Consider the following 16,555-nt stretch of genomic DNA (forward strand, 5'->3'; position numbering starts at 1 on the left):
TACAGGTCCAAGGTGTCGTTTTATACGTAATGATAGCCTGGTTCCAGGACCCTTCCACGTCAGAGTTAGGGAGGGATACCAAGAAGATTAACCCTTCAGGAAAAAAGCTTCGTCACCGTAACAAGAGAATGCAGTACGGCATCAGCTGGTTCCAGCCTTCAGGAGAAAGAACGCAGTCTAGACCTGCACACCTGGGTTTGGTTCGTTACACCAACAAGTTATTTGACAGCTCATCTTGAGTTATTAGGGTAGGGTCCTGTAACGCACGTAATCTGTTTGCCGTGCCATAATGCCAATATGAGTCTTCAAAAGGGTTCGTGCATCACATAGCGGCTGGACTGATCTGATTGATCATATTAGAATGAACGAAAGGCTTCCATTTCCTCTACATTTCTCTACCTCTTTCCCTCCTGGTGATGCTCGAAAGGTTACTCCGGGTAGACGTTATAACCTTGCACTGATCAAGGTCTTTCGCGTAAAGGTTCAAGCTGACGCAATGGGAAATGGCTCTCAAATCAAATGCACATATATAAGGTTAAATTCCATTATCTACAATGAAACAACATATATAATCGTTAACCGTTGGTTTCCGTCTTGAAATTAGCGGGCTATAAACGGGCTGGGGTGACTGACACACCACATACGATGACGAGTATACCTATGATTTGTATCAACAGGTGGTTCAGGTCTCCCATTTCCCTCGTATGCTCGAGGGACTCCATGAGCTCCACAAGCACGGGATACTTGTCCTGGACCTATCTGATCGCCAGTATGTCAACGGCACGCTGATCGACTTGAGCATGGCGTCCACTGTCCCTCACCCCTTTGGTCCATACCCAGATCCATTGGGCTTGGGAAAATGTTGGCAGCCACGCTGGACGTTCCAGAGCTTGGCCGCTTGGGATTTTTATTGCTTCCAAGAATATGTCATCGAGGCTTGGAAAATGGGCCAGGCCGAGTTCCTTGATGCCAAGCCTGGAACTAAAGGCCTGAGAAAGACTTGCTGGCTCCAAGCCTACCGTCTCCCCAAAGCAACAAAGGATCTCCGGCCTCGCGACACATGGCGTCCGAACGAGGAGCAAAGGTCATATGTACCCATGCTGAGTAATCAATATAAAAAGCTTGATATGGCACAAGCATCCCGACATGACCCGCTTGACTTTGCCAAACATACTCCGGTGGCCAATAATTTCAAGAAGCGGGAGACACATAGAGCAACAGGCCAAGGTGTCAAGAAAAGTATGGCAAAAGGGAAGCAGGTGAAGGGTAAGAAAGTCGACAAGTCAAAGGCTCCAGGCTCCCGAGCTTATGGTCTTCGTAGCAAGACACTGAAGAAGTGGTGGTTGGATATGTCTGTGCGTGTAGTTACCAATAGTCTTTTTCTCAAATCGGCTCATTTTAGAAAACAATTGTATTTCAGTCTTGGTTGAGTAGGTTCATCTCTTTAATATCGTTTACCTGAGCCGGGCCCATATTCATTCAATCGTCATGATTTGTGGGCACCAAGGACGTCTTCAGACATACTGGATTGACAGATCATGCTTCGCATAGGTACGTGACTTTGATAAGAAAATCCACTTTGATATCTCCAAGAGGCACAAATTGATTTTCATTCCTGGTCTTGAGCCAACTGTCGAGAAAAGAGACGGCAGTTTTGGACCCCAACTTGCAATAGATCAGCTCAACCGGCTTTAAGCCCATCATGTTTGCTATCAAAATTCGGAGATCCTATCGCTCTCGTGGGTGCAGATAAGCGAAGCGCATCTTGGCCAAGACTGCATTGTACTAACTGCATATGGTGTTATGAACCGCTCCGACACGCATTTACAAGCGCCTGCTACGTGATATTGCAGCATCCGACCTGTACTGCTCGTGTGTTTCTCTCTCCATTGGGGGCCGAGACTTGTAACTTGGTCTGTTACGATCCATTGCGGTTGGACTTGATGTGTAGAAAACAAGATTCTGAGCTCAGTTGCGGGCCGAAACATGGCGGTCAATCGTGATGGTGAAACGTTGCGGTGCGTTTATTTGGACAAGCGAGCTTATCTTGATGCATTTTAGACGCATGAGGGTTTGCCCAGGTCATGGATGTTGCAAATCAGTCGGCTTAACTTGGTATAGCTTATGAGCAGCAGCTGTAAGCTGGAGCTGCCCTGTAGCTTAGCTTCGCTACCCGTGTCCCCGAATCTGATTGACTTGACGTCACTGGCACTATTGGAGATTGAGTTTGGACAGCACATAGAAGAGAGTATGGAGGTCAGCCGAAATACTTAAATAACTTAGCTTCATCCTCATTTTACTACAACATATTTTCTCTAAATTATAAGCAAGTAGTATTATTATTCGTTATAAATATCAAGGCCGTCATTATTATTCCTGTTGCTGGTACGATTTTCAAATCCTGTTCTCACAAACCTCAAAGGTTGTCACCTTGACGATCCGCGAATTGTCACTCCCAAGCTGTCCTGTCAACTCCTCCTCACTCTCATTGTCCCTCGACCTCCACGCCGAGGCTCCCTTCTCAGCAGACGATCTACTCTGGAAATGGTGCTCCCCAGCGTAAGCTGCCTGGCCGTCTCGCCCGTTGCCGTCCAGGTCGTCCTCCCTTGCGAATGTGGCGAGGCTAAAAAGATCGCGATGCTTATTGCCGCTGCCGTTGGTTCCCTTTGAAGGCCTGAACCCCCCCGAGCCCATTGGCTGATCAGTGTCCCGCAACTCAGACCGTCCCGATGTCGTTATGCCAAGCTTGCGGCCGAGTAATCGAAGCAAAGGCCGCAGCGTTGCCAAAGACCCGGCCGTGACGGCCAGGCCCTGTTCTGTTGTCGACCAGATGGCGATGTCGATTGTTGCCCCTGTTAGGGTTTGTCAGTTGTGATTCATCTTGTTTGGAGTTGGAGTTGCGACTTACATAAGAAGTCTGGGTTCTTGAAATCTTTGACGAAAGGGAATCGAACGACGACAGCTGCGCTTGCCCTGTAAAGTGTGAGCCAATGTCTCTTGTAATAACGAGGGTATACCAACACGCAGGCCATAGCCATGATAGGAATCAGAGCCAGCTTCGTCCTCCTTCCCATGTTGAGCTTGAACACCAAGAACATTGGTAGAATAGCACAAGTGAAGTCTGATATAACACTGAACACACTGTACAGATAGGTGAGGGCCATGATGACCTCAGGCTTGACGCATTTTCCGGGTTGGTCTTGGTTCCAGAAGTACGAGATCGGCGTGCATTGGAAGAGAGTGACGAAGAAGAAGACGACTCCGGTGCAGACAGTAATGGCCATGACGCCGTAGAGGATCCATACGTCGAGTTTTCGTGTCGTGATGCGGAGGAGTAAGTAGCCAATTGAGATCTTTGAAGATATCATCGTGAGGCAGTACCTATATGGACGGTTAGCATGGCGGACACGGTTAGACTGGAGGTATCCAACCATAAGTAGCACCACCACCACCATTTCATTGCTTGCTGAAAGTCATGAGGGTCGAGGTCGTCTCTGTGTCGACCTGTGCCATGCTTCACACCAAGGAGGGCCGACATGACGAATAGGAGAAATGTGATCTATGCAGCCATGTAGTCAGTATATGTTGTCATTAAAGTATACAGATTTATTGTGTCAAATATTGAGTATGGATAGTCTGATCAATTGATGTATCGTCGTGATGTTGGGGTGTCGTTGAGGTGAGCGACTTACAAGAGCACTACACATGAACCAGTCATCCAATCCAAAGTTTTTGACCAAGCGCACGCGAACATAGATACGCAGTGCGACTGCTATCACTGAGGAAACGGCAAGAGTGTAGCATACGACCTGAAGCTCAGGGCCTCTGTTGGGGACAGACATGACTGTCGATGAAGCCAGACTCTATCCTGCTTCAAATCATATGGGAATAAAGGGGAAAAGAAAAAGGAATCACAAGGAGAAAAGCAAGAATGATTGACGATAAACGAAAGGATCCAGGATCCGGCAGATGCGGGCCGCCAGGAGTTCGTCGCACATATATGGGAATTTTGTACAAATCTACGACGAACCGAGGGACCGGGACCTACAGAACCCAAGTTGTCGGGACCAGACCAATTCTGTCCTACGGCCCTTGTACGGCGTGTCACCAAATCCACCGTCGCTCAACTCTCATCTCGTAGCGGAGTCCATACGATCTGCACACTTGGGCAGCCATGCTACTCGCGGGATCAGCGGGCATGCCTCGGTTTGGAGCCTCTCTGGGGGGTTCAACAGAACGGGGAGCGCCTCCGGGAGGGGGCAAGAGACCTCGCCTCGAAACCCCTGGCATTAGCTTCTGTCGCGCGTGTTTGAGAAGAGACATGCAGGTGAACAGATTTGTCTCTGTGGAACCATGCCTGGCCTGACCTGTCCGTTCGTCTGGTGCTTTCGTAGGTGGCTGAGACCTAGAACAACCCACAGACGGAACTACCGCTAATAAGACCCAAGACAAGACTAAAATTAAGCTGATGGGAGAGCCGAGGAACGGGTGCCAAGTCCCAATTTGGGCAAAAAATTCACTAGCAGCCCCGAGAAAATCTCCACCACCTTTTACTCACTGTACGATTAGATTCTGTATCGCTATAAACTCTTGCAACGCCATCTGCAACCGAGCCAGTGTCAGAGTTTCTTCCTCGTACCTGTCCTGAATCAGTCAAGAATTCCAGTGTCGACGCCCAACTCTGAGCTAGAATCAGTAGCCTCTCTCTGCCGTGCGGAGACCATTGAGCGCCCGCAACTAGGCAGCTTCTAGTGCAAATAGTCAACCGGCAGTTGAAGCTTGTATCAATTTGACAAAGCGCTTTCTGCCGTGTCGTGCTTGCTTTTGCGAATGAGCCATCCGTGTGTTGACTCGAGCGCACTAACGTTTACATATCAATCGCTAGATCGTCGGAATACGGTACCAAAACCCCTGGCCCTGGTCCTGGGACTGATTTTCTTACTTTCTCCCCTTACTACGACCGAAGCGAGCACTGATCATCATTGGGAGCCTCAGATTTGCCAAACCCTTTTCCTCTTCTGTCATGATGGCATTGCATTGTTTGTGGAGAATCGAAGATCATTGCTGTTCCACGGATAAACATATCTCAAAGGAAATATGATTCAGAAGCGCTGACATCCCATCCTGGTCTTTCTAAGCATTGAATAATAACTCAAGGTCAAAGCGAAATGCGCAAATTTCCCTCCCTTGAGAAAGACACAAACTATTGTCCGCAACGCGTATTCTCGGGAGCTACGCTTCAGAATCATGCCATGGCTGAAGCCTCTTTTTCTTAGGTGCCTCGAGTTAATTCCGCACAGAACAGAAGAAGAAGAGGAGAAGCGTCTGATGGGTCGATAAACGTGAAACAAAGTCTCGATTGACTGGGAATGCCCGTCCATCGACGTCGCTTATTGACTTTGCAAGGGAGAGGCCACGTGCATTTGCGCGATCGGTGGCTGCAGGGAAACGCCACTCCAGTTTTATTTTTTGTTGGGCCCGGCTCAAAGTTGCATTTTCATGATAGTGGCAGAATGTTATTTTTTTGGTGCTTCTCTTCTCCGCTCTCAGTGGCCAGTTTCGTTCCATGGATCAAGCCTCAATTGATCTATTTAGCTCGCCTAGAACCTCGTTTTCTTCTTTTAAGGTTATCGATCATGACATGACTTAGTACGGCAAAATTTATGGGCGAAATTGTGGAATGACATTCTACAGTGAGTCTGTGGGCATCTTTTGAACCCTTGTGGATTATGGGCTCTGGATATAGGCAGGGTTTGGAGAAATTGGCCGGCTGTGCCGGTCGCAGTGCACAAGGTGAGATTGGAAACCCGTCGCATGCAATGCATCGGAGTTTTTTGACAATCCGGAAGGTACATGTGATGCGCGATGCTACTATGTAGAGATAAGGGAATGTAGATCTCATCTTCACCGATAATCTCGCAGTCCAGTACCGGAGTAGAATCTCAGACGCTGACAGGGGTTGAGCCCCAATGTCTCGCATCCAGAGATCAGTCAGAAACTCACTGCAGATACTGATCATTGCAGATCTGTGGTTATATAATCGGATTTAATTAGAGACGCGCACATGACCTTCCAGGACTAGGTAATTAACATTACTGCAGCCGGAATCTAAAGGCTGGACGCGATGAATTATTCCTCCTCTCATATGCATGAACTCCAATGCAGGGAATTCTTCAGCAATCAGCAGGCAACGAACTGCACTAGCCATGCAAGCACCATCACAATAACAAGCCACTTACCACTCACGCAAATTTCCGATCCCTCTGAACCCTTCCTGCATCACCCCAAACTCCAAGGATGGAAGAAAAAGGAGAGCTTACCCTATATCAACCCCTGCCCCCGCATTCGGCTGACCTGGGGGCGGGGGAATCGCGGGGATGGCAAATGGTAATGGCAACGCGAGAAAAAAATGAGCCGAGAATGGGTTGGTCAGTCAGGTGACTAGGCAAGAAGGAGGCGTGGTCACATTCACCCCCATAATCTCGAATTTGGGAGGGTAATTTGGCCTGAAGGCTTTGAGTTTGTATACCGCTTCAACCGTGAGTCTGTTGGTTGTGACCGATATAGCGACGCGTAGAGGCGTTCTTGCAGTCTTTGAGAATCATTCAAAGACCTGCTGAATCATCAGAAGCACTTCTAGCCGAGGTTCGACGCCAGGTCACGAGCCGCGATGGCTTCATCACCCCCGCGCCAGAAACGCCGCAAGGCTTCGTGCAAAGAGTTCCAATGCACCCACGAAGGTTGCGGGAGGACATATTCCCGAGCCGAGCATCTTCAACGGCATCAACTCAATCGTTAGTATCATCCAATTGGACCAATTATCCCCCACTGACGCCGTTATAGACTCCCCCAAAGAGATCTACTACTGCGACTATCCGGATTGCTCATTTACTTTCGTCAGGAAAGATCTCTATGCGCGTCATAAATTGAGACATGAGAGACAGGTGCAACAGTATGGAAATGGTCGGCTTTCTCAGAGGCCCCAGAAGGAGTTTTCTAAATTACCGAGGCAGCGGAGTGAGAGGTACTCGTTCAGTGAGGATGGTTCAGCGTGGAGTGACACCCAAGATGAAGCGCGAGAGACACCAGCGAACGAACGACAAGCTTCGACAACTCGGATGTCCATGGATGCATCGGCAATTGACCCCAACAACTCGAAACAGTTCGGGGTTGATGGAGGGCTATCCCGACAAGACTCTGGCCAGCGAAATGACCTAGGAAGCGCAAGTGGCTACTATGCTGACCAACGACAACTCGAAAGTCGCGAATCTTCACCAGAAAAGCAAGCTATAAGCACTTTACCGTCGTTCCGGATTGATCAGATGCCTCCTGCTGACATGTCCATGCCTCTGGCAAGTCCTGAACTGACTACTCGCCCGGAGCGCGCTCGCACACAATCTTATGCCATGCCTAATGGATTATCAACGTCCAATGAACAAATCATGGAAGAGCAGCATTTCGGACTCTCACCATCTAGCACAGATGAATTCACGACGTGGCTCTTCACTGGTCAAGGACTAGGCTCAAATTACAACAATTTCATACCAGGAAACTTCGGCATGGCAGGATACTCGAACAATTTCGGCCAGCTATGTACGGATTACACGGCTCAACCGGGCTTGATGGGCGGTTCTTATGTCGAACCTATCAACAGCCTTTGGTTCCAGTCTGAACCAATGGCGATGGCTACACCAATGGTCGATGTATCACAATTTGGAAAGACCGGTCTTTCAGAGCACAAGAGGCAGTCGTTGCTTCATTATATGATGCAGCGATTCAACGAGATCAGTCTACATGGAAGCAGATCAGCAGCAGATATCAAGGATGAGATTTTTGGCAGCGATACTGATGCCGAGAATCATGTTCTCAGCCACGTCAACGTGGAACGTTATCTCAACTCATACTGGGACAACTTCCACGACCAACTGCCCATCCTTCACCGCCCAACATTCATCCCGGAAACCGCCAATGACTTTTTGTTGCTGGCTGTTCTTATCATGGGAGCCTCGATGCTGGACAAAAAGGGAGCATCTGAAGATTCCGTGGACAAAATTTCAAAGTTCACCACGTTTGTCTCCTGGAACCTTCGTTGGCAGGTCTTCATGCATGCGGACTCTCATCCACCTGCAAAACTCTGGGTCATCCAGACACTCTTACTTCTGGAGGTATATGAGAAGATGAACGCAACTCGAGTTCTTCATGAGCGTGCTCATATTTACTTCCCTACGACATTATCGCTGATGCGTAGAGGAAGTGCTCTTACCGGAAAACAATCTTCATATGCCTCTCGGGTCCCAACTCCAATGGGCAGTCCTAAGATAGGATCTTCGAGACTATTCCCTGGACCGAATAAACCAGGGTTCAATTCTTCACCCGAAAAATGGTGGGATCATTGGATTGCTCAAGAAGCCACGCGTCGAGCTGCCCTTGCTGCGTTTATCATTGATGCTACCCATGCCGCTCTTTTTGGCCATACACCGACGCTGGTGATCCATGAGATCAAGCTTCCTCTTCCTTGCGACAATACCTTATGGTCTTCAGACTCACCATCGGAAATCGGCTGTGTTGAGTCAAGTCTGCACGCAAACGGCGTCACGCCTATCACTTTCCTTGACGGACTACAACGCACGCTCAACGGACAAAGAGTGAGAACAAGCCCGTTTGGAAGAATTGCACTTCTTGCAGCACTTCTATCCGTGACATGGCAAATGCATCAAAGAGATTTGGACCGTTCAACACTTGGGACCGACACCATACCTGGCGTTCAAGAACGATGGCGTCCAAAGCTTCTAAGGGCATTTGACTGGTGGAAGAAGGACTACGATGATGGTGTTGCTCATGTCAAGCACGCTGCTTTTGATTGGCAGAGACTAGGCTTGAGCAGCAGAGGTGGAAGTGATGATGGCGATGCCATGGAGACACTTGGTACAGTGCTTTATCATCTGGGCCATATTACCGTATACATCAGTATGCCAGAGCTTTGCATCTTTGCGGGCGTTCCTCAGATCCTTGGACGCACTGTGTCTTCTGTGGACTGGAGAAGAACTGAGGCTAAGATCAAGGAATGGGTTGCTTCGCCTGGAGCTATTGGTGGAGTTTATCACGCGCTCCAGCTCATTCGGCTTATTCTTCTTCAAGAAGCGCCCAGGAGAGGCGTGACGAAGGATGCTAGTGGTATGCCATCAGCATTTTCCCCATCTACTTATCCCAAGTACGATGCTGGGAGCGACAAGCTGCTAGTCAGGGCCTGGGCATTATACTATGCTTCTCTGGTATTATGGGCATATGGATATGTGCAAGATGGAAACATCGAGCCGTTCCCAGATCATCTACAATACCCTTCCAGCAGTTATGGTATACCGACGATGGCGACCGAGGCTAGTGTTCACTCATCCTCTGCCCAAGGCACTATCAACACTCCTCAAGGATCTCATCCTGAGCAGACGCCCATGTCATCGAATATGGACTACGAAGCGTTGAAGCGTGATCGCCATGAGGATCTTCGGACATATCTGCAGATCATGATCCCGCCCACCATCGACTCCATCAAAGCCTTCCACTTACACCAAAACCAAGCTGGCGTAGTTGGAAACAGAAATAAGATCATTGGTTTGTTGAGTGTTGTTGACGATGCATTGACGAACACACGTTGGGAGCTTTTGTCTGAGGCAAGGAATAGGCTGAAGATGGCGGCGTCAATGATGCAACAGCCTCGTGAGCCAAGGATGTGAGAGAGGCTGGATGTGTGATAATTCAAAAAATGTTTACGTCTGATGAGTTTGGATACCTTTGGAATTTGTATAGTATTAATATGTAGCGATTTGGCGGTAGTTATTGATTTTAGCATTTTCACATATAGTCTTATCCTGGCATATAGTGTATCTCAAATTCTACGTGAGTGAGACTTATCTCGAAAATATCTAAATTCAATTATATTTGATAACATAACACTTCGGCAATGATGAAGCTGATGAGGTATTTCGTGGTGTCGGAAGCACCTCCGATGCCTCGGTCATATCGTCCGATGTCGGGTCCCAGCATTGCCTCACCCAACGTCCCTGAAGACCATTGACTCACCACTTAGACTACTACCTTAGTTGAACATATTGGTCACAACGATGGATTGGATTATTTAGACAGTTTACACATCAATATTGAACCTAATCTTTTCATAAGATTCTTTGTTGAGTTCTCGCATCAATAGTTACTACATCGGACTCACAAGGGTACCCCGGAAAAACTTCACAGAAGGTGTTTTCCGGTGGCTTGATCCATCGGCCTCGAAGCCGTGCTGCCACACAAATCCCCAGCTTATCTTTTCCACTGGACTTCTCTAGTGGACCATCATTATCATCTCAAGCCGGAAGCTGGCCCGACTCCATGGGGAATATGGAGTTTGGTCCCTCACGTGATCGGATCATCGTGTGGAGAAGTTTTGCACTCAAAGTCCGGAACCATCCCGAGAGAATAACAACGCTCAAGTCCCCGCGTCCTCGGAGTTTCAGCCCATTCAGTCCCAGACTCTCGGTCGATTCTTCCATAAGCTTCTTATCTCTAGAGTCAGATCATCTCGTTTCTAGAACCTCTCAATGACCCTCGTGGCCGACGACTCAACTGCCTCGATGGCTCGGAAGCGTCCGGCGCCCTCCGATGGGGGAAAAGATGCACGCAAAGCATCATTGGCGTATGTCAATATCTTGTTCTCCACTATTTTTGTCTTGCTCTGGTGACTTACAGCTTCGTAGGTGTCTTACATGTAGGAAGAAAAAGGTTCGGTGTTCGGGGACTACTCCTTGCCAGTACTGCACCAAGCGTGGATTGGACTGCAGGGTTCCCGAGCATGGACACAAGCGCATGTATATGGCCAAGTAAGTTCTTTCGTAACCCAATTAGGACTTACAGCTGATGTTTGTCACTTGTTAGTCGTATCGAGGAACTTGAGAGCAAATTGGCTAGATATGAAAGAGATGGCTACGATGGACTGCCTTCAACTCTACCTCCTAGGGCATCTGGTATGACTCTCCTCTTATCCTGATATAATTCGACCTATACTGAGAAGCTTAAGAACCCCCAGTTTCTACTACACAGAACGGCCAAAGGAGAGACTCCAATTCTAACCCACAAACATCTCACTCCTCCCCTCAAGACCCTCTCCATGTTAGATCAAGATCCTCAAGCTTCATCCGCCCTTCTACAAGTTTCTCCGCACCCCTAGCTCAACATAAATATCCTCCTTATGATGGCACTCAAGCATCACCAGCTGCAAGTAAGTTGACTTCTCTCCAAGCTTCCTGATCTTACGCTCATAATTCAGCTATCCTTGCTGGGTCTTCCCTAAGCTCTAGTCATACTTTTGGCTCCCGAGTCCAAGATTTACTCGGCTCGTCTCGTCCCGAGTCAGAGCCGACTTCAAAACCCTGGATCAGCCCTGAAGCAAACTTACGTCACGAAGTTATCAGCCATCCATGGCGTCTCTCCAGCAGTGACTTTCCAAAGTTGCCCCCAAGAGATGAGGCTCAACGGTTGTTAGATACAGCCCTGTTCTATATCGGCCAGTCACAGCATCATATTGATGCTCGTGAGTTTTCTGATAAAATGTGGGCTTTCTACCAGAATCGTGATGATCCTGCTCAGATGGAGTCTCTGTGGGTTCTCGAGATGATTCTTATGATTGCTATTGGAACCCTGTTCGACGCCAACCCCGAGGGGAATGACGACTTTTCTGGGGTCAGACTCTTTGAGTATGCCCATAGAAACGTTCCGACGTTGTCAGACTTGCGATTCAATGGAAAACTTGGTATTGAGATTTTCGCTCTCTTTGCCATCTATCTCGGCAACATGAATCGTAAGGAAGAGGCATATCTCTATGTAAGTTGTCTCATGGCTAATTCTGGAACAATGGCTGACTTTGCTCGTAGATTAGCACCGCCATGCGCTTGGCAATTTCACAGAAGTATCACAGAGTATGTGGAACAAGGCACTTGATGCAGTCTGAGAGAGTTCATATGAACCGTCTCTGGTGGACTATTTACATGCAAGAACGGTGAGTGAATAAAAATATGGACCTCCGGAACGATGGCTAATGGATATGTGTAATTAGACGTTTGGCTGCAGCGACAGGCAACCCTCCGAGCATCGGTGATGAGGCAATCAACATCCCTCTTCCCACTGATTCACCTGGCTTCCCACCTGTTGGCCCGATGTGCACAAACATCAGGATCGCCCGAGCCACGGGTCGTATCTTGGCTGGTGGGTCTACATGAATTTATAAAAGTTTGTTGCATTATAACTGACACTTTATTAGTGCTCTATAATCCTGAAGACGAGTCAGAATCTACCTTTATTCCTCACGTCCAAGATATTGTCAAATCCTTATACCAGATCTCCCAAGAAATCCCTTCAGATGCAGTTACAGATGTGTATAACTTGGGTCGGGACCAGTCTTTGAGAACGACTGCTTCATTGCATCTGATGCTCTTCCAGGTATGCAAGTTAGTGGAGAGAAAGAATAACTGTACTGACTATTGCACAGGCAACAATTCTTACGATTCGACCACTCATGCTACATGCCGCGAAACTCATTCTCAGCGGAAATGGCCTCACAGGAGAACAGCTACATGCGTCACCTCTCGGAAGACTATCGAGGACTTGCGCTGAGGCTGCAAGGCGACAGCTCAAGGTTGTCGCCACGCTCAGAAAACGCAACATGATCGGTAAGTTGACCTTGGACTTTTGGTATTCTTTTACTAACACGGCTTAAGCAATCTTCGGCTTTTACGACTTCGAAGCCTCCTTCTCAGCTGCGTTCATCATGATTCTCGCTGCGATCCTGGATTCAGTCTGTGAAGAGAGTATGAAAATCAACCCCAAGCCCGGCTTGACCCAGGCATTGGAAGAAATACAGCACCTTGCTGACCATGGAAACACGTATGCTCGCGAGAGATTGCAAGAGGTCAAGAGACTATGGAAGGTAATGGCACAAAAGATCGAGTCACTACAAGTGGTCAACGTGTCTCCTCAAGGCCCACCTGGCGAAGGCCAAACTACCAACGGTGTCGCACAAACCAACGGTGCAACCCCCTCTGGTTTCGGCGGCCTACACCGTGGCGAGCTCCTCCCAGGAGACCAAAGCCAAACATCGCCAGAAGATTTCATGCCTCTCGACACAGACTTATGGGACAACTTCTCTAACCTCTGGGTTCCTATGCCTGAAGTCGTAGAGGGGGGCTCACAGCAGGAGATGATGATGGGGGATATTCCGACTGATGACTTCTATAAGCATTGCTATTCTATGTATAATAACCCGGACTGGGATCTTACGGGTGAGGATGTCGGGGACTTTGCTGAGCTTGGAAGACATATTCAGGATTCATGATGGCAGTTTTTGGGAAAGAAAAGTTTTGATTGGGCATTCAACTACCCTAATACTCGTTTTTAATGTCGGTTTTTGGTGGGACATATTGCTCAACCACGAATGCATACATGCTTGGATAAAATAAAAGCTGGTTACTTGATGAAATAAGATCAATCGATCGCGTTGTCCTAAGTAATAAAAGTACTTATGAATTTAGGATACTTTAGAGTGATTATGTATACCTTAATTTATAAAACTTAAGGATGCTTTAGGATACCTTACTTAGGATAAATTCTCTAACCAGCTTATCTCCTCCTGATTTGGAGTCTTCCTTAGTCATAGAGGCTGATTAATCGACTCGGAGCATCTTTCCAGCGAAGCCGCATTGCTTAGTGCTCTTCGGATGAATTCAGTGGCGCAGAAGTGACATCAAGTAACGTTGATTAACGCTGTTGGAGTAACATTAGTCACTGGAAAAGTGCGCTAAGCCCTGTAGATCTCCAGAGGTCCCTTGTTTTCGCGTCTTTGCCAACGAAAAACTTGGCAAAGACCGGAGGCTTTCTCTGTAGGATTCAATTCGGAGAATAAGATGCGGACTTTGATAGGATAGTAGCCATTGGTTTCATAATATGCGGAATTTGGGTTAATGTGGTACAATTGATCAGCATCTCAGGTGTTGGCAAGATATAAGACGGCTGCAGTGCCAGCTGAGACTCCATCACCACAATCACTTTCAATCTCACTTCTTATGCACTCACCATAATTAGACATCAATCACCAAGTTTCAAAATGTCAAAGACTCTCGCTGTCATCGGCGCCACTGGCAAACAAGGCGGCGCTGTCATAAACTTCGTCCTCAACGACCCAGAGCTGTCAAAGCAATACAAGATCCGCGCCATCACCCGCGATGTCAACTCTGAGAATTCCAATAAGCTCAAAGAGCGGGGTGTTGAAGTCGTACAGGGCGACTTAGCTGACCCTGCCTCTATCAAGTCTGCCCTGAAGGGAGCACACACACTCTTCTTCATGACAACTCCTGCTTGGACTGCTACCGATTTAAAGCCCGAGTTCGAGGCCATCAAGAAGACAGCTGATGCAGCTGTTGAAGCTGGTATTGATTACATCATCTTTAGCAGTCTTCCTAGCACTACAGATGTCTCTGGCGGGAAGTACACTGCCAACCATCCATTTGATGCTAAGGCTGAGGGCGAGAAGTACATTCGTACACTTCCCGTCAAGAGCGCCTTTGTCCGTCTTGGCTTCTTCCTCGAGAACATCATCCAAGTTCCTCTCTGGGCTCCTCAGAAGGATGAGAATGGCAATTGGGTTGTCTCTCTCCCTTTCACTCCCGAGACTCGCATCCCGTGGATCGACAACGGCAGTAATTGCGGAAGTTTCGTCGGCGCAATTCTGGCCGAGCCTGAAAAGTATGAAGGCGTAGGCTTTGATGCAGCTGCTGGGTTTTACAGCCTAGAGGAACTTGTCGCTATTGAGAGCAAGGTTACCAGCAAGGAGATCACTTACAAGCAAATCTCCTCTGAGGAATTTGCTGAGAAACTACCCATCCTGAAGGATGTATATGTGCAAGCCTTTAAAGCTGGTCAGGAGTTTGGTTACTATGGTGCTGATGGAGAGAAGTCAGTTGCTTGGGCTGCTGAGAGGGCGAGAGGCAAGCTTATCACTCCTGAAGAGTTCTTCAAGGCGAACCCTCTCAAGTTGGAGTGATGAAGTATGTAAAGGATCTTTGTATTTAAATGTCATTGCTTAACAAAGAGTTTCGAGAGGACGAAGGATACGATAATTGGGTTAAGATGTAGTAGAGCGAGCTTTCAATGGAACCTTTCCTGCAATAAGCTTTTGTACTGTGATAAGTTGCTGGTTGTGTTACCACTTTTTCCTCGCATGGAGTTCTATTAAATCCACTGTAAACCCAGAGTTGAATGCCAAGAGCAGGAACCTTGGGCCGAAAGCCCTAGACTAAGTGATAGAAAGGCTTAGACAATATTATGATATTTTAGGATAGTTTATAATAGACTTAGTATGCTTTTATTCTCTTACCGCCATGGAAAGTCTTAAATCTTATGGCACCCGGAGGATGGTTCCTTTACCAGCAGTGAGCTTTCCGGACTTTTAGTGTGTGTCAACTGGTTGAACAAGAGCTCAGAAAAACGCTTCTGTGCCTCAGTCTCGTCCCATTCGACGATAAGCCTATCCTTGGACTCAGCCAACTTCCTCTGTACAAAGGGTTCCATAGCGGCTCTCTCATCATCTGGGTCTTTTCCGAAGAACAAAGGGCTTGGAATTGGCAATTGAGTCTGACTCACTAGAAAAGAAGCAGTGGCCGCCTCATTCATTGTTTTCTCGACGGGAAACTGAACGAGGCTCGGGCATGGCACTCGTACCATAACATCTGGGGGACATATCTTCCACTCGTACCCGGTGAAGAATATTGGAGCCTCCAATTATCAAGGGTGAAACGAATGTTGCTGGTTTTCCAAACTTCTATTGGACGAACCCTTCAACTTTGCGACAGAAGGTCTTTAATCGGAGTTGTTGCTGTGCTGCCTCGAAATCTTCATCGTTCTTGTCCCATACAAGGTTGTCGTGCTCTTCCTGGCTGTTATACATGCCCATGTTGTCTTTTCAGTGAAGAATACTTTTTGTGATACGAGATAATGAAGATGGGAATTGCTGCGGTGAGGGCTGTTGGGACGTTGTTGGTGGACAACTACTTGCATACAATCCCGGTAGGGCCTGTGATGGGTCGGTGTGTTACAATTGAGCCATTCCAGGTTCTCATTGGATAATCACAAGTCAGGGGACGCTGAAATATGCAGGGAATACCGTGATTTATGATGTGAGTATTCACGTTAGGACTGATTTCACAGGGGAATCAACTTCATTATCATATACTAAGCTTCTAATAATCGCACCTCAGATCTGTGAGTCGAATATGCAGTAAAAGCAGGGCCATCTCACTGAGCCGAGCCAACAACTTCAGCACCAGCCGTCCTGCCATACACAACACACTCCAGCAGGGAAGATCCTCCCAGGCGATTATCCCCATGAATACCTCCTGTAATCTCACCAGCAGCAAAAAGGCCAGGAATAGGCACAAGCTTGTCCTCACTCTTCTTCAACACACGGGCCTTCTGATCAATGGCGACTCCTCCCATGGTGAAATGTGTGATAGGCGTTAGA

At 47.8% G+C, this 16,555-nt stretch overlaps 6 protein-coding genes across 13 annotated transcripts in view; 4 read left to right on the forward strand and 2 right to left on the reverse strand.

The window, feature by feature from the left end:
- Positions 1-704: 704 nt before the first annotated feature.
- Positions 705-1,430, forward strand: FOXG_06046 (uncharacterized protein; the record flags this gene model as incomplete). Its single annotated transcript, XM_018384542.1, has 1 exon — positions 705-1,430. The coding sequence occupies one exon, from the start codon at positions 705-707 to the stop codon at positions 1,428-1,430; it is 726 nt and encodes a 241-aa protein (XP_018241656.1).
- Positions 1,431-2,256: 826 nt separating this feature from the next.
- Positions 2,257-4,378, reverse strand: FOXG_06047 (uncharacterized protein). Of its 8 annotated transcripts, XM_018384544.1 has the most exons (5): positions 3,693-4,378; positions 3,432-3,559; positions 3,022-3,381; positions 2,909-2,973; positions 2,257-2,852 (listed from the first exon to the last, which is right to left on the reverse strand). In XM_018384544.1, exons 1-5 carry the CDS (start codon positions 3,840-3,842, stop codon positions 2,395-2,397), a joined length of 1,161 nt encoding a protein of 386 aa, XP_018241658.1. In that variant the 5' UTR covers positions 3,843-4,378; the 3' UTR covers positions 2,257-2,394. The 8 variants fall into 8 exon arrangements, with proteins under 8 accessions (XP_018241658.1, XP_018241657.1, XP_018241664.1 ...); XM_018384543.1 differs by having other exon boundaries at positions 2,909-3,381; positions 3,693-4,214; XM_018384550.1 differs by having other exon boundaries at positions 3,022-3,559; positions 3,693-4,163.
- Positions 4,379-6,370: 1,992 nt separating this feature from the next.
- Positions 6,371-9,939, forward strand: FOXG_06048 (uncharacterized protein). The gene is made up of 2 exons (XM_018384551.1): positions 6,371-6,794; positions 6,844-9,939. Exons 1-2 carry the CDS (start codon positions 6,671-6,673, stop codon positions 9,729-9,731), a joined length of 3,012 nt encoding a protein of 1,003 aa, XP_018241665.1. The 5' UTR covers positions 6,371-6,670; the 3' UTR covers positions 9,732-9,939.
- Positions 9,940-10,124: 185 nt separating this feature from the next.
- FOXG_06049 (uncharacterized protein) lies at positions 10,125-13,571 on the forward strand. Its single transcript, XM_018384552.1, has 10 exons — positions 10,125-10,684; positions 10,746-10,868; positions 10,924-11,012; positions 11,066-11,266; positions 11,315-11,868; positions 11,919-12,043; positions 12,101-12,249; positions 12,305-12,483; positions 12,533-12,713; positions 12,762-13,571. The coding sequence occupies exons 1-10, from the start codon at positions 10,590-10,592 to the stop codon at positions 13,373-13,375; spliced, it is 2,310 nt and encodes a 769-aa protein (XP_018241666.1). The 5' UTR covers positions 10,125-10,589; the 3' UTR covers positions 13,376-13,571.
- A 317-nt stretch (positions 13,572-13,888) lies between these two features.
- Positions 13,889-15,204, forward strand: FOXG_06050 (uncharacterized protein). The gene has a single exon (XM_018384553.1). It carries the CDS (start codon positions 14,144-14,146, stop codon positions 15,077-15,079), a length of 936 nt encoding a protein of 311 aa, XP_018241667.1. The 5' UTR covers positions 13,889-14,143; the 3' UTR covers positions 15,080-15,204.
- Positions 15,205-15,856: 652 nt separating this feature from the next.
- Positions 15,857-16,555, reverse strand: part of FOXG_06051 (uncharacterized protein) — a gene marked incomplete at its 3' end in the record, with an annotated part of 2,086 nt that continues 1,387 nt past the window's right edge. Inside the window, exons 2-4 of the mRNA XM_018384554.1 lie at positions 16,288-16,294; positions 16,095-16,108; positions 15,857-15,993 (exon numbers count right to left, since the gene is read on the reverse strand). Coding sequence (XP_018241668.1) covers positions 15,857-15,993; positions 16,095-16,108; positions 16,288-16,294 — 158 coding nt within the window. The remainder of the gene's footprint in view (positions 15,994-16,094; positions 16,109-16,287; positions 16,295-16,555) is intronic.

The sequence above is a fragment of the Fusarium oxysporum genome, chromosome 2, assembly GCF_000149955.1.
Source record: "Fusarium oxysporum f. sp. lycopersici 4287 chromosome 2, whole genome shotgun sequence".
NCBI lineage: Eukaryota > Fungi > Ascomycota > Sordariomycetes > Hypocreales > Nectriaceae > Fusarium > Fusarium oxysporum.

What these genes read in the sequence shown, in the direction of transcription:
- FOXG_06049 (XM_018384552.1), top strand. Translation starts at nt 10,590, where the DNA reads ATGACCCTCGTGGCCGACGACTCAACTGCCTCGATGGCTCGGAAGCGT. An exon ending in AAGCGCATGTATATGGCCAA is followed by an intron (nt 10,869 to 10,923) that starts GTAAGTTCTTTC and finishes GTCACTTGTTAG; the next exon opens with TCGTATCGAGGAACTTGAGA. An exon ending in ACTATTTACATGCAAGAACG is followed by an intron (nt 12,044 to 12,100) that starts GTGAGTGAATAA and finishes ATGTGTAATTAG; the next exon opens with ACGTTTGGCTGCAGCGACAG.
- FOXG_06047 (XM_018384543.1), bottom strand. Translation starts at nt 3,842, where the DNA reads ATGTCTGTCCCCAACAGAGGCCCTGAGCTTCAGGTCGTATGCTACACT. An exon ending in GGTTCATGTGTAGTGCTCTT is followed by an intron (nt 3,560 to 3,692) that starts GTAAGTCGCTCA and finishes ATGGCTGCATAG; the next exon opens with ATCACATTTCTCCTATTCGT. An exon ending in TGGTGGTGGTGCTACTTATG is followed by an intron (nt 3,382 to 3,431) that starts GTTGGATACCTC and finishes CCGTCCATATAG; the next exon opens with GTACTGCCTCACGATGATAT.
- FOXG_06048 (XM_018384551.1), top strand. Translation starts at nt 6,671, where the DNA reads ATGGCTTCATCACCCCCGCGCCAGAAACGCCGCAAGGCTTCGTGCAAA. An exon ending in TCAACGGCATCAACTCAATC is followed by an intron (nt 6,795 to 6,843) that starts GTTAGTATCATC and finishes ACGCCGTTATAG; the next exon opens with ACTCCCCCAAAGAGATCTAC.
- FOXG_06050 (XM_018384553.1), top strand. Translation starts at nt 14,144, where the DNA reads ATGTCAAAGACTCTCGCTGTCATCGGCGCCACTGGCAAACAAGGCGGC.